The 16,456-nt window shown below is 42.0% G+C and overlaps 1 protein-coding gene across 1 annotated transcript in view; it reads right to left on the reverse strand.

The window, feature by feature from the left end:
* The window catches only part of fer (fer (fps/fes related) tyrosine kinase), a 42,602-nt gene that overhangs the window by 19,520 nt on the left and 6,626 nt on the right, over positions 1-16,456 (reverse strand). The window contains exons 4-7 of the mRNA XM_080742485.1: positions 9,436-9,609; positions 8,734-8,833; positions 6,927-7,110; positions 1,081-1,218 (exon numbers count right to left, since the gene is read on the reverse strand). Coding sequence (XP_080598611.1) covers positions 1,081-1,218; positions 6,927-7,110; positions 8,734-8,833; positions 9,436-9,609 — 596 coding nt within the window. The remainder of the gene's footprint in view (positions 1-1,080; positions 1,219-6,926; positions 7,111-8,733; positions 8,834-9,435; positions 9,610-16,456) is intronic.

A 16,456-nucleotide genomic window follows, 5' to 3' on the forward strand; every position in this document is an offset into this window, starting at 1 on the left:
AGGTCTACACACAAGACACAAGTATACATAAGATCTACTTTCAAATTAATTCTTCGGATCTTCCAAATTCATTCAAAACTGCTCATAATGTACTAGGCAGGGGTCTTCAACGTTTTCAGGCCAAGGACCCCTTAGCTGAGAGAGAGATGAAGCAGGGACCCCCGGATTCCATGTAGTTTCATCGTTTGACAGCACAATCATCAGTGTATTTTGGATTCATGTCAATTTGTGTTATCAGATATGAGATATATAACCACTTGAACTGTCAATACTTAATAAACTTGACCTTTCGCTCTGTACTTAATGTGCTCTTTTTCTCCCCTCTACACCAAACCTCTTTGCCGAAAATAGCCGATCTACAAGCTCACAACGCCTCACAGCGCGAGGCGGTGTGAGCTTGCTATTTTTGGCTAAGGTTCTCAGAATATATGGACGTTAGGATTCAAGTGGTTAACTCATTCATTGCCTTTTCAAGATGGCCGTCAAGTACCAGGATGCCACGTTCCTAAATGTCTAGTGCACGGATCAATTTTTAGTGCACGGATCGTGCACGGCTGCACGCCCATGCCTAGATCATGCACCATATGTGTAGTACTTTTTCACAGCTTTCAAACAAAGAAATCCGCTTGGAAATCCGTTCAGGCATTCATTAGATAGAAGCCTTCAAAGTCAAACAAAACAAACAAACATGGCTGCCATTTTGAAAGATGTGTTTGTTATGGGGCTAAACATGCAATTTCGCGATCATGCCTAATACATTTTAGGCATTTTTGCCTAAAAAAGATTTAGCCAAAAAAAATGGCTGCCAACTCGGGAAACTCAGGCTGTGGCTTCCTGGGGGTACTGAAATAACTCGGGAAACTCGGGCCTGGCATTTAATGAGTTAATATAAAAAAGGAGAAAAACGTTTCTATCACACAAAGATTTGAAGGACCCCCTGTAGTAACTCTGAGGACCCCCTAGGGATCCCGGATCCCCTGTTGAAGACCCCTGCTATACGGTATATAGTAGTAGTGATAGCAGTAATCGTAGTATAGTAGTTGAAGTGATATTAGTATTAGTGGTAATAATTGTACTTACTTGTGTACTTCTATAAACTGCTCGTACTCAGTCACAGGGTCAATGCTGTAGATTGACGTGTTAATTTCTTTGTGGACTTTCACGATTTCGTCCGTCAGCAGACTGGTGATGTCACTGTAGTCCTCCAGTATGCCTTTACTGTAGATAAACACATAAACACACAGACATTATATCAGGCGCGTCCAAAACCTTTTTCAAAGGGGGCCAGATTTGATAATACGAGAATATCTTTGGGCTGAATATCATCCCCTAGGACCATAACAAAATTACATACCACACAACAATTTCGTTTAGCCTGAAACAATAATGTTTTCTGTTCAAATGACACTCCCAATCCCAGTGTATATCATACTAACTAGTTAGACGCCTAAGGGAGAAAAGCCACCTGTCTTGGCCATATATGGGAGAACAGGATATTTACTATCTGTGTGATGTAGAGTTTATGATGTCAGTGTTGTTCAGCTCCATATATGGAGATCCATGACAGCTCCATATATGGGCAGGTCAGCCATAGACATTGTGGCGTCTGTAGAACCAACCGTGTGCTGTGAGACCCCAGACATGCTTAGTCCGTTAGTCGTTATGTGAAAGTCCTATGACGTCTGACATCATACATACAATCCCTTTTATGCCCATATATGGAGCTCCCTGTCTGTAGAACCAACCATGTGCTGTGAGACCCCAGACATGCGTCCGTGCGTGTCAGTATCTTGTCTCTCAGTCCTTCTCCCCTTTTATGGGCATAAAAGGGATTCTATTAGTGTGGTTTCCCCTAACAGGGCATCATCTGGGCAAATGGGAATCAGGTGTAGAGGTTAGCTCCATATATGGAGATCTAGGTGATGATCCAGTCATCTCCATGTATGGATATCCAGGGTTTGATCTTTGATAAGGTGATGTCACGTAGATATTACAATGTCAAACAAATTGAGGCGTTAGAGAAGGACAGACAAGATGTGCCAGTTTTCATAGTTAACTGCGACCTTTGGTCGCAATAAACGACCTAACGTCTGTCTGTCCGATGTCTGTCTGATATGCACGCGTGCTGACATCACAGATACTAAACAGTGCCCAAATTTGGAGATAACTGACATCAATGATACCGCCGCCGTGGTAACAGCCGCATGCTGAAACAATATCCAAATGTGGAGATGACTGACATCACTGATTCGTATGCGTTCTCCAACATTACTTCTGAGACTCCTACATTCAATCCCTCATACAGTATACCGTGCACACCCCTTAACCCATACCGCACATAGTTCGGCGCTACATAAGTTTGAACGGGCAAGGACTAGTTAAAGGACAACTTTTTTTACAACAAGGGTACATATTTTAGATTGTAATTAGAGAAAAGAAAAAGTGAGTGTTAAAATGTTTTCATTTGCTTCGTTCTATTGTTTTATCGCGTTTACCGTGCTAAAAATGTGGGGCATGCGTACGCATGGGGGCATGTGTACAAGTGGCTAAATATGTCTTTTTAGACACAATAATCCAGCAGTTTCTTTATTGCTATATACTGTAACACTTCTAGCCCCCATAAGTCACATCCAACCATGAAAGGTTGCGTTGTATCTTGGGAATGGGCTTATTCTGTGTAAAATGACATATTTAGCTACTTGTACGCATGCCCCCAACCACTGAAATAATAATCTCTAAAACAATAGAAAGAAGTAAATGAAATAATTTTAACACTCATCTTTTATATTCTTTAATTACAATCTAAAATATGAACCCTTGTTGTAAAAAACGAAAGTTGTCCTTTAATGATGAACATGAGGATGGAAATGACTCTGTATAGTCAACCATTTCCATCATCAAGGAACGTGGACTTCATAGCCAGCCACGTCCAAATAGGCAGACCACTTACTGTAACAACATGAATGCATTTACCTCTAATGGAACGACGTTATAACCCCAAATAACTATAGCACAGGAATACTACGCACACCACGTCCTTGTGGTGGTGCAGGCTCACGACAGTGAATTCATTCAGGAGTTGTCTAAAAAAGACAGAAGTGGCCGCACACACTATAGCCAAGTGCCAAAAGTTTTATTAGGACAGAGTAACAAACCGACGTTTCGGCAGCACAGCTGCCTTCTTCAGGGTATACAGAACACATTTCAAGTCACACTTAAATAAGGTGCCTGGGATATATACAACCAATCAGAAGCATCTATACGAGCACGGGTTCTAATGGGACCTGTCCCTGTGCTGGAAGCAAATAGGGATCAGGTGCAGTCTCTCACATCAGCTGATTAGGGAGGAGTTATACCTCACGAGTAACCAAGGTGAGAGAGAAAATCTGGAAACTTAATTCCTTGTCATCATGACAACAACACATGCAATGTATACATACCAATCAGAGAAAGAACCATTAAAAACATTTGAGTGCAATGCAAAAAACACAAAAAGGATTACATATCGATCAAAGAAATAGTTAGAAATACACTTTTTATGTCCTGAATTTAGCTCTGTTGCCCTGAATAATCTGAAAGTGCGCCTCAGAGGTAGGTAGGCAGCCTGTCAATCAGAAAGGGGAAAACATGTAGGATTAGATAGTTAATTTAAAATAACTTACAAAAATATTTATTTAATGTAGAACAGGTTTAAGATCAAAATCTATATTTAGGCCAAATGGAGTTAAGGTTTTTAGAGACTGAATCCAAAAAGCCTCACGTTTTAGCAGTAACTTGTCCACCTCTCCCCCTCTCCTAGGCACTGATACTTTTTCTATGCCAATGTACTGCAAGGAGGAGACAGGGTGATTGGATTCAACAAAATGAGCAGCAACAGGATAATTAAGATTCTTGCGCCTAATAGTGCTGCGATGCTCTGCTATGCGTGATTTAAGTTCACGTGACGTCATTCCCACATATGCTTTGCCACAGGGGCAAGTAAGTAAGTAAATGACTCCTTTTGTGGAACAGGTAATTACCCCTCTGATGGGGATCTTTTTCCCAGAAGTGCTCAATGCAACAGTACTCATAAATGTCATAACTTTAAACATCCTCATTCTGGGAAAAAGATCCCCATCAGAGGGGTAATTACCTGTTCCACAAAAGGAGTCATTTACTTACTTACTTGCCCCTGTGGCAAAGCATATGTGGGAATGACGTCACGTGAACTTAAATCACGCAATAGCAGAGCATCGCGGCACTATTAGGTGCAAGAATCTTAATTATCCTGTTGCTGCTCATTTTGTTGAATCCAATCACCCTGTCTCCTCCTTGCAGTACATTGGCATAGAAAAAGTATCAGTACCAAGGAGAGGGGGAGAGATGGACAAGTTACTGCTAAAACGTGAGGCTTTTTGGATTCAGTCTCTAAAAACCTTAACTCCATTTGGCCTAAATATAGATTTTGATCTTAAACCTTTTCTACATTAAAGAAATATTTTTGTAAGTTATTTTAAATTAACTATCTAATCCTACATTTTCTCCCCTTTCTGATTGACAGGCTGCCTACCTGCCTCTGAGGCGCACTTTCAGATTATTCAGAGGAACAGAGCTAAATTCAGGACATAAAAAGTGTATTTCTAACTATTTCTTTGATCGATATGTAATCCTTTTTGTGTTTTTTTGCATTGCACTCAAATGTTTTAATGGTTCTTTCTTTGATTGGTATGTATACATTGCATGTGTTGTTGTCATGATGACAAGGAATTAAGTTTCCAGATTTTCTCTCTCGCCTTGGTTACTCGTGAGGTATAACTCCTCCCTAATCAGCTGATGTGAGAGACTGCACCTGATCCCTATTTGCTTCCATCACAGGGACAGGTCCCATTAGAACCCATGCTCGTATAGATGCTTCTGATTGGTTGTATATATCCCAGGCACCTTATTTAAGTGTGACTTGAAATGTGTTCTGTATACCCTGAAGAAGGCAGCTGTGCTGCCGAAACGTCGGTTTATTACTCTGTCCTAATAAAACTTTTGGCACTTGGCTATAGTGTGTGCGGCCACTTCTGTCTTTTTTTAGACAACTCCTGAATAACCCCCAATAAAACGATAACTACACAAAACAAACATTCAAACGTCCGTTTCGGAAACACCAGTGAATGTGAGGTAAGAAGAGAAGAGGAAGGCCAAAGAGGGGGTTTATGGATGCGGTGAGAGAGGACATGGCAGGTGGTAGGATTATTTTATGCTTTAACTGTAAAAGAAATAGCAGATATACAAGCTCACAGTGCGGCACCGAGTGTCGCGCTGCGAGCTTGTAGATCTGCTATTTTTGACAAATCATGAAAATGTGTGAAAATCTTTGAATATATATATATATTTTTTAAAGCGAACATTTTGTAACTCAAATCTTTGCTTCTGGGAGGGGTACCTGGCTGATACATAAGATTTTGAGATGGGAGTTGGCGGACAAAAACATAATTCTAGGGGTCCTTAACATGAAAAGGTTTGAGGACAACCGACATAGAAAAACATGCTTTTTAAAAAAAATCGAACCTCTGTTCGAAGTGGAGCTGTGTGTGTGTGTGTGTGTGTGTGTGTGTGTGTGTGTGTGTAGCACCTCTCTGGTCACCCAGGATCATGTGTACCGATTTTTGTGACATTTGAAGAAAATATGTAGGAAAAGGTGCAAAAAGTGTGTTTTGGAGAAAATTCAAGATGGCGGAAACTCTATCCTGGCGCAAATGGGCGTGGCCTATATGGGGAGATGCGTCTTGACCCAAGGAATCCAGGGAAAAAAGAATTTTAATTTTCCGATCTACGGTTCAACAGTTACGGGGCAAAACGCAAAGTGGGCCGTTATAGCGCCACCATGAGGCCGAGTGATGTAATTATTTTTGGATTCATTCTTAAAATCATTATGAATCTCCTCTCCGAGGTTTGAAACTGTAGCTCCTATGGTTTACGAGAGAAAAATACTTGAATGTGAGTTTTTGCAATTCCCATTATAAGTCAATGGGGAAAATTAATTCACTAATAAATTAATATCAATTAAACTATAGAACCTTTCTCTTAGCAAGTTACTAGCACACGATTCCCGAGTAAGCCGGTCGATTTGACATATGGCGCGAGTGTGTGGTGCAAAAACTGTGGGAGGAGTAGCGTGCCAAACTTTGAGGCTACATACAGACAGGGACGGCCACACACACGGCCACGTATAGGGAGCTTGTGTTCCACACAGCTCCAAAAACCTTAGAAGGATTTAGAAGACATTTACAGAATCGGGTCAAAATCATTCAAAGGCTTGCACAAACTTTCACGATTTTTCAAGAAATAGCTGATCTACGAGTGCCGCGCTGCCAGCTTGTATATCTGCCATTTTTCAATAGCTAAAGCATAAAATAATGGTTAAAGTAATAATGCATAATAATGTGTCTAAATGGGTTAAAACAGGGGTCTTCAACATTTTCAGGCCAAGGACCCCTTAGCTGAGAGAGAGATGAAACAGGGACCCCCACAACCTTATCATACATAAATTCCATATAGTTTCAGCATTTGACAGCACAATCGTCAAGTGTATTTTGGATTCATGTCAATTTGTGTTCTCAGATATTTAACCACGTGAACCGTCAATACTTAATAAACTTGACCTTTCACTCTGTACTTAGTCTGCTCTTTTTCCCCTCTACACCAAACCTCTTAGCCGATCTACAAGCTCACAACGGCGTTGTGAGCTTGTAGATCTGCTATTTTTGGCTAAAGTTCTCTGAATATGGACGCTAAGGTTCAACTGGTTAATATAGAAAAAGGAGAAAAGAATAAGACGTTTCTATCACACAAAGATTTGGAGGACACCCTGTAGTAACTCTTGAGGACCCCCTAGGGGTCCCGGACTCCCTGTTGAAGACCCCTGGGGTTATATACAAGTAGTGAGCTTCTCTTACAGTGCGCTGGTCATGTCCTCCTCCATCCTCTGGAGGGAGTCGAGGAGGCGCGGCAGCGTGTGTTGCTGGTACTCGTCCTGGTGGAGGCGCGCGCTCCGCACCGCCATCACGTACTGGTTGTGCAGGTTGTGGAGTTTGGTCGTGGCTTTGTCGTAACGCTCCCTGGCCTTCTCCGGTTCTTTACCTAAACCACGGGAAGACTTGTCTGTTATGTCGGTACTCTGACAGTCTGTTGTTACTTTGTTTGTTTTTGCTTTATTTATTCGTTGTCTCCGCCCTTGGCGAAGATGTGGCCGAGCCTATGTTTTGCCGACTGTCTGTCCGTGAACAGCTAATCTCCGGCACCGTTGGACCGATTGGAGTGTAAACTGTGCAAGCACACTGCCTGGAAGCCCGCATTTTTCACATCGGCCTGTTAGAGTCAGTAGTCCATGGGCCATACGATATGTCGGTATCGGAAAGGTGGCAAAGGTTATCATGCATTTTTGAAAAGCTCTATATCTGTAGATTATGTTTTGGTATGATAACCCTTTCTGAGACACAGCTAAATTGGTGTTATCAGCCGCTAGAGTTGGTGTCCCATTAACTTTACATAACAGGGAAAAAAAGCAAATAATTCATCTGCTTTAAGTAACATATGAGGGGTCAAACTAGGGGTTTTTCATGATTCTGAATCCATTGCAAGCATCTGTTTTGCACAAAAAACATTCCCTGGGCTACAAAACGGCCCCACAAGACTATGGTTTAGTGATGAAAAGTGATGAGTCATCACTTTTCACACTTTTGTGGGGGCCGTTTTAGCCCCTGCCTTCTGAAGTTTGTATGCGTCCTGGCGGTCGCTTATCTCCCCGATTAGGGAGTCTTACTGGTGATATTACTCCTTTTCATATTCCATCCAGATTTCTTTCCATCCTGCGTTATTATTTTAATATGGAAACGAAAATGAAAAGCTTTCACAACAGATTTATTTTATAATAAGCCACATGCAGTTGAATGCAGTGGCCCCTCTGCCTCCCTCCTTCAGCAAATCCCCTATATCCCAATCTCCTGTTCATTAGGCCTGTAGTTAGTTCATTGCTTCTAAATCAGCAGGATTATAAATATAATGTTTACCTTCTTAAAGCTAGCTTTGCGTGTTAGTTAGCTAACCTAGCTTCCTACCTATGTTTTCTTCCGACATTAAAGTCATGTATTGGTTAATGTGAACATAGCCACAATATTTTTAATACGTTGGTTATAAAGTAATGAATGTAATATTGATTTTAACTGAAAGCCACAAGATCTTTATAGCCGTCAGGCAAGTTATTAAAGTACCAAAGGTGGAAAGTCCTCATTATGCAGAATGTCCTGTTTCACAAGTTTTCAAATGTATAAAATAACTAAAAATCTTTTGAAAATAGCAGATCTACAAGCTCACAATGAGTTACATCGCAACACATTGTGAAAGCAAATATGTTTTGATTAGTGCAACCAGAATCCTAGGGCTGGCCCTGCTTATTTTGCCCATCCTATCCGTCTGTCTGTCTTCCCTTTACTGTAAATGTCCTTGTGAACTTTCTCTGGCTCCTTGCCTGTCACATGAGGACAGTTATGTATGTGTGAATTATTTTAATTGTATTTTGAGCTGAGAAAGTGTAGAAATGTCTTTTATCTTTTATCTCTGAGATACCTTTTTGTTCTCTACTTAAATAAGAAACCAAAAAGCTTAATGGCCCTCTATTTGTTGTGTTGTGTTGTGTCACAAACAAACAAAGTATAAAACAAAGTACCAAACTAACAATAGAAAAGAATAAAACAGACATATTACCTTTAGCCATGGCTTCCCTGTATTTCTCTTTAGCACTGATGGTGTCTTTCGTCAGTTGCCGATATGTTACTTTTAGCTTCTCCAAGTCGCTCTTTGTCACCTACAAGAAATACAATAATGAACAGAAGCCTCATTCCAATCAAATAGGAAAACGTGCTAGATTGTATTCGTTTGTGGAATCAATGTGATATGTCCATTTCCATTATGGATAGAGTTACGTAAATTACAACTGTGTTTAGTGAAAGAAACTGCAAAACTGATGGCCAGAATTCTGTCATAAAACTAAGTAAACAAGGAGGTAATGTCTTTCAAAAGTAAACAAACTAACATAAAGTTTAAGTGTATATAGAGAGTATCTACACATTTCTAAAGTGATAATTTAAGGACCTTTTAATACCTCTAAATGTACAGCTTAAACATTGGCCAAATTGTCAAATAGTAGAGGCAGAAATTGTGAAAATAACAGATCTACATGCTCACAACACGAGCATGTAGATCTGCTATTTTCACAATAGAACCGTGTTATACAAAATGTAATGCCTTCTCGACTCTTAGTGCTCGTCAGGGTGGGAGGGGTCCCCAGTTAAAATATGATTATTTTGGGGGTTGCGGTCTGAAACGGTTGAGAACCACTGCAGTACCCCATTAAATTAGAAAATGACCACACTTGGTGAATTTACATGCTACACCCCAAAAGCACACCTTGTTCAGGTCGCTCTCGAGCTGCTGGTAAAGACACTGGTAGCTCTTCTTCAGCTGCTGTTTGTCCTTGATCATCATGGTGAGGCGATGGAGTGGACCAGAGTTCAGGTCCTCTGCGTGAGTCTTCATGATCTTACTCAACTGATCTGTCTGCTGGATCATCTGACACCACGACTGAAAGAGAGAGAGAGTGAAATGGAACCAAGAATGAGACACCTTTTTTTTTACATTTCTTGCACTCTCCAAAGCAGTGTCTCCCCTTAACTCTGACAGTGTATAAATGGAACTAACAGGTTCATTTGGTTCCATTTGTACACTGTCAGAGTTACAGACTTGTATGGGTCAATTTAGACCCCCCTAAAGGAACCCACAGAGTCCCTGAAAATGTTCAGCTCCGTCTGTCTAGTGCAGGGGTGTGAAAGTGGCGGCCTGCGGGCATTTTGCGGCCCAGGGAGAGGTCCATGGCGGCTCAGCAGCCAATGAGGGTCTGAGGCAGTTATCCCCCCACCCCGCTGATAACTGAAGGTTAGAGATGTGCCGATTGATCGGTGAGTGATCGTGATCGGCCGATAATGCCTCTATCGGCTATGATCGGTATCGGCTTTGCCGATCTACAAGCTAGATACGAGCTATTTTCACAATATTTATCCGTGGGACTGAATGTAACCTCAGCTTCAACTCCTACAAGTTGAATTGGATACCGAAGGACCTCAGGCTGCAATCTCCTAATGTTTATACTTAATATACAATGTCAATGTTATGTAAGAAGAATCATTAAATATATAAATGCTGCTACAGTAACACAATAAATAGAAGAATTTATGGATTTGACGCTGTGATCGGGAATATCGGTATCGGCAGATTCAAATTGATCGGTACCGGCCCCAAAAATCGCAATCAGAATATCTCTGCTGAAGGTCTAGAGTGGCCAAACTTTTTTTCTGAGAGAATTAGCATCAGATAGGCTACGGACAGTGAGCGTCAAAACAGCCCCTGCCGCCCTCATTAATAGCAATGGTTGCATCATGGTTGTGTTTACAAGTGCGATGATGGCCGTGTGCAGTCGGCGCTGCCACGGGATACACATGCTCGCCAGTTGATACTAGACTCTAATGTCTACAAAGTCCATGTAACTCTCTCTTTTCTTTCTTTTCTCAGATTGCATTTTCAACGGACCATAACTAAAGAACGGATGATCGTGGATATAATTGTTCTTTTCCGGGTGATCTGTCAGACCTTAGAGACACTCAGCCTTTGTTTACATCCTGTTTGCTTGGTGCGTTCTGTGTGTTGGCGAAATAAGGTAAAAACATAGACCGTGGCAGAGGCCAATTCATTTATTAATACCTGCCAGTGAATGTGTTAATATAGTTTAATGAACTAAAATCATCTTTTCAGACTAGCATCCACTGAAAACAGGTTTGAAGCAGGGCACAAAACTCAAGGCGAGGTGTGACTGACATTACACACCGAATGCCAATCAGAGCCTCAGTAATTGCAGCAGTGCTTATTGTTTTTCTAAAACCAAACAAGTGCCCGTACGTTCCGTAACCCAACACCAGCGTGGGTCCCGTCAACCGAGGAGCCTCGCCGTCAACAAGGAAGTGAATGGTTGTTTGGCGGCAGTGCCTTTGATGTGCATTCTCTGTGGATTACTAAAACTCTAAAGGATCAACTAATATGCATAACTCATAGGATATGGCATACCGAACGAGGGCAAGGATAAAGCAAAGAAGAAACTATTGTAAAGCAACTGTAGGGTAGAAGAAGAGAGGATGGACGACAAAAGTACCACAAACACTCACTCAACTACAGGCACAGCAAACAAATATGTGAGGGGTGAAAGACATTGCTTGCGGCAGGTCAGGGTAGACTGAATTGAAACAAATGCCTTTTAATGACTTGCTGTATGTCAGCTGCTGCATGGTTTCACACACTGAGCGGAGCACGGTTGATCATGGTTATGGGCAGATATGTTTCATGTTGCGTGGTTCTTCACCTGTGGGTCGGGACCCCCAGGGGGGTCCCCAAATTATTTTGGTGGGTCCCCAGATTTTAGCTTCATGTTATCATTGTTTCCTCACTCAACAGTAAACAGACCAACATACAGTATACCGTAGGTGTAAACACATGGTACCTGCACATTACTAAAGTGTCAAATTAAGGACTTGTAAGAACGTTTTAGTACCTCTGGTCAAACATTGACCAAATTGTCAAATATTAGAAGCCAAAATAGTGAAAATAAAGCATAGCGTAAGTTTATGCAGGGCATGGGAGTCAAGTCGCTGCCAGTCTGAGTGTCAGTTGTCAGTCAGCTCTGTTCTCATACCTCATTAACATATCTGCTGGTCATTATGTCACGTGACTGCCATACTCCAATCAGAGCTCTCAATCAGTAGGGAAGGCTCCTTTAAATAGAGCTTGCTTTCCCTACCAATGCTTGGTTCCGAAGCTTCGGAATCATTTGCTGCTTGCTGCTGCGGCTGCTCTACTCTCTGGTTCTGCTCGAAAGCTTGGTGATACCATATGGTTCTGCTTTAGATACTGCTTACTGCTGTGCTGCTTCAATAGCAATGCTAGCCTGCTTTTATATCTGTTGCTATCACTATGCTACTGCTAACAGTATTATGCCTAATGTTAACTACAGCTATCATGATGCACTACTTCATTAGTTCTCATTTACGTGTTTACTACTCATAACTTGAACAAGGTCTCATCTAAAATGTATTACTAGCATGCTTGCTTCTCAGAAGAGAAAACATTTCAACAGTATAGCATATGCTAACAGTGGTAGTAGTGGAAGCTTCAAATTGTTTGTAGCAACATAAGCTAACAGCATGCTTTGCTCTACAGTGCACCCCGAACCATGATGGCATTGGCTGTGATTTGTGCTGCCTAGAACAGTATGTGAACTGTTGTTCCTGCCCAGCTTCCAGTGCTGTTTGTCTCCAGCAGATGCCACACTGGGTTTCTTAAATCTTTAATCGCAGGGCTACACTCTGCAAACACCAGCTAGTTCGGCAGCTAATCCAACATGTTGGCCGGTGTGGCCATACTCCCTTCAGATGCATGGCTCCATGCAGGGATTCCCATCCTGCTTTAAACAGGTGTAGCCTATGCTATTATTGATATCATGCATGGATGATATTCTGATGCTATTGCTCACTTCTAATATATGCCTCTTTTCCCAACATTGCTGCTAATCATATACTAATGCTACTTTTACTCTGCAGGCAGGTTGGAACTACTGAGTATATTTGTGTATTAAGATTAATGCTTTGCTCATTCAGGAATCATGTCAAGTGTTTACAGGAGTAGCACTGCCCCTTTAAGGGCAGAGCATAAGGGGAGGTGGCTGCGTCTGGGCCTGTTTGGCCATGCAGAAGCCTGAGTCCGAGTGTTTGTTGGGGACCTGTCCTTGAGGAGTGGTTCAGCTAGTATTCGGTAAGAGTCTTGAATCAAATATTGATGCTTAGATAATTCAGTGGTACAGCATTTCAAGATGTTAGAAGTTTTATGGAGGGGGTTTAAATGTTTAATGGTTAACATATGCCTTTCATGGGTGTAAGAACTTGTTACCATGAGAGAGATTGTCATGTGCTACAGTTGAATTAGTCCATATTCATCTAACTGCCACTACTTGGAGTAAAGTAGGTGAGATTGCGGCATTCAAGCGAGGATCAAACACGCTCACTCTCACACTTGCTAAGTATGGAAATGAAGGTTCTTGCACAGGTGATTATTTGGCTTTATAAACACCATAGTTAATGTCCTATGTGGTGGAATGGTGGAAAGTTGATAAGGGAGGTTGTTAAATGGGCAATGCATCATGGGTAGTGTAGTCTATGTACTGCTACCATACACATTCACACTGTTCTCAGTCTAGCAGTGTTGCCAGGTCTGCCCATTATAAGCAACTCGGTCTTGTTTCCCCATAACTTCTAGTTGTGGGTTGTTTGTTCGGGCTTGTTCTGAAGTAAAGTTGCTTATTTGGCTTGCTTTCAACATCCTTCCAACATGCTTCCTGTTAGAATCAGCCTAGTCTGTGTGCAGAGTGGGTTAATTCCCTTTTTGAGCCACATGAGGTCAAGCAGCTACTGTGTGTGTAGTGTGGGGAGAGTTGAAGACTTGTTAGAAGGTTGCATGGGAAAAGTACAGTTGCATGATGGTACAGTTCTACTAAAAGGAGATCCTAGGAAGCTCTCCCTATTTACTCAGGAACCTTTGAGAGAGAGGTTTGAGTGAGAGGAATATTCCAGCATGGTGAGAGGCTTGTTCACTGCTAAATGCTAATGTTAGCGCATTTGGAACCTTTGAGTTGTATAGAGTAAGAGGATACATTCCAGCATGGGGAGAGGCTTGTTCACTGCTAAATGCTAATGTTAGCGCATTTGGAACCTTTGAGTTGTATGGAGTAAGAGGATACATTCCAGCATGGGGAGAGGCTTGTTCACTGCTAAATGCTAATGTTAGAGGCTAATGTTAGTAACTCGGGGTTGTCATGGGCTCATGCTACAACGCTATCATGGGAACACTGGAATGGCCATGTGAAAAGCTTGTTCACTGCTAAATGCTTATGTTAGCGGCTAATGCTAGTAACACTCAGGGGTGCCATTGTCTTATGCTACAAACGCTAGCATGGTAACACTGAAGTGGCCATGTGAAATGGATAAACTGAGTTGATTATTGTATCTATGCACAGCCAGTACATGCTGAACGTTGTTCGGAACAGCGTTAAACACTTGTGCTGTAATTTTGCACACGGTGAAAAAATAAATAAAAATAAAAATATAAAAAATAATATATATATATATATATATATATATATATATATATATATATATATATATATATTTACTGCATAGGCTGGCTGCTGCTTCGATTCTGCCATTTTGCTGTATGCTCAACTTATGCTCATGCTAAAGCTGCTACATGTCTGTTGCTAACATCATGTTTCATTTCCAGGTTTCTGCCATTTTGCTGTATGCTCAACTTATGCTCATGCTAAAGCTGCTACATGTTTGTTGCTAACATCATGTTTCATTTCCAGGCTTCTGCCATTTTGCTGTATGCTCAACTTATGCTCATGCTAAAGCTGCTACATGTCTGTTGCTAACATCATGTTTCATTTCCAGGCTTCTGCCATTTTGCTGTATGCTCAACTTATGCTCATGCTAAAGCTGCTACATGTCTGTTGCTAACATCATGTTTCATTTCCAGGCTTCTGCCATTTTGCTGTATGCTCAACTTATGCTCATGCTAAAAGCTGCTACATGTCTGTTGCTAACATCATGTTTCATTTCCAGGCTTCTTTCTTTATCAGTTGTGCTGCTATGCTACAATGATCACATAATTATGGCTCTTGTTGCTGCTGCTTCAGTCAGATACTATCATGTGTCCTAGAATTTCAGCTATTGCTAGCTCCACTCAACCTGCTGCTGCCTGCTAGCATAACTGCTAATAATTACAGCTAATGCTACTGCTAGTTAATGCTAACATCATGTTTATCATTACAGCTCCATGCCGGAGCTGTGGCATGCCCACTGCTACGGCATCAGGTTTTATCATTGCAGCTTCATGCTAAAGCTGCTTCATGTTCCGCTAAATCGTGTTTTTCTATATAGCTTCTTGCTGAGGCTGCTACATGTCTGCTGCGAACATCATGTTATCTTTTCAGCTTCGTGCTGGAGCTGCTGCATGGCTGCTGCTACAGCATGTCATTGCAGCGTTGTGCTGCAGCTTCTGTGTGTTTTCTGCTAACATGTTTATCTTTATAGTTTCGTCCACTACTGTATAATGCCATGAGGCCAGTCAGGAGTCGGTTGGCACTGCAGAGGGCATTGCTACTACAGCTTCAGCTAACGCTACTTCTGCTGCAACCATGAGCCTGCCTGCCTGTACTCCTGCCTGCCTGCACGCCTGCCTGCCCACCTGCTGCACGCCTGCCCGCCTGCTGGCCCGCCTGCTTGCACGCTACAGATTCAGCAGACAGGGGAGTGGCTGCCTGCCTGTTTCATGAGCGACATCGATGTGTCGCGATGATCGAGGATTCTGGATCGAGGATACTCACCTGGACCTCCTCCCGAAGCCATGAAAGGCAGGTCATTCGTTAATCAAACTGCATCTTCATCTAAAGGCATAATTATATGGCTGATAAGTCAGATGTATTATATAGATTGCGTGGTTGTGGATGATAATAATAATTATAATAATGATGATCGTTGCAACAAGTCTCAAGATGATTCTAAGTATATTTCAGCAGCACCTTATGCTTGCATGAGTTCATTAATATTCAGCCGGGTGGTGCATCAAGGCAATCCAGACTACGTTCTCAAACTAATACTTCTTTCTATCCTCTATGTCATGGTATCTGCCTGGCGTCCTCTGGCGAGGCAAGCTGTATCGGACCTTGGAAGGATGGCTACCAGAGATGCTTCCTGCAGCATCGGGGATGGCTCCACACCTGTACATCTCTCTATGCATACAACCGGGCTGGCTCCAACTCGGAAGTTATGGACGCTGATCCTCAGCAGCTATGAATGTTACTCGCCAGGAAGGAGGTCATTCTTGTTGCTCAAAAGCATGAGCGGCATTAAGTGAGGAGACAGTCGGCTAATTAATTGCTCAAAGGTGGTTGGCACGGTTATCACAGCTGTTAATATCAACTTCCAATTGCAGGGTCACGTCTACCTAGCATGGTGGGTAACCTCAAACGGCTCGCTCCCCCTTTAAGGGATGGGGCACAACTCGGCAAGCGTAGCTGATTCACTCTTCTTCGCAGTGTAGGATGGCTTAAGACCAACTGCTTAATACAATTTGGTTCTGCGTTAGAACCGCTCGCACACACAGCACAGCAAGCGTAGCTGACCCACTTTATACACTAATGGTAGGATGGCCTTTTCTTAATTTAAGAACTGCTTCTTAACGGAATAATTATTTCAAAGGTCGGCAGCGTAGCTTCGCTGCCTCTCTTAGCTATTTCATTTCACTAATCATAGAATGGTCTCTCTTTTAAGATGCA

Source organism: Nannobrachium achirus (genome assembly GCF_963921795.1).
Source record: "Nannobrachium achirus genome assembly, chromosome: 15".
Lineage (NCBI taxonomy): Eukaryota > Metazoa > Chordata > Actinopteri > Myctophiformes > Myctophidae > Nannobrachium > Nannobrachium achirus.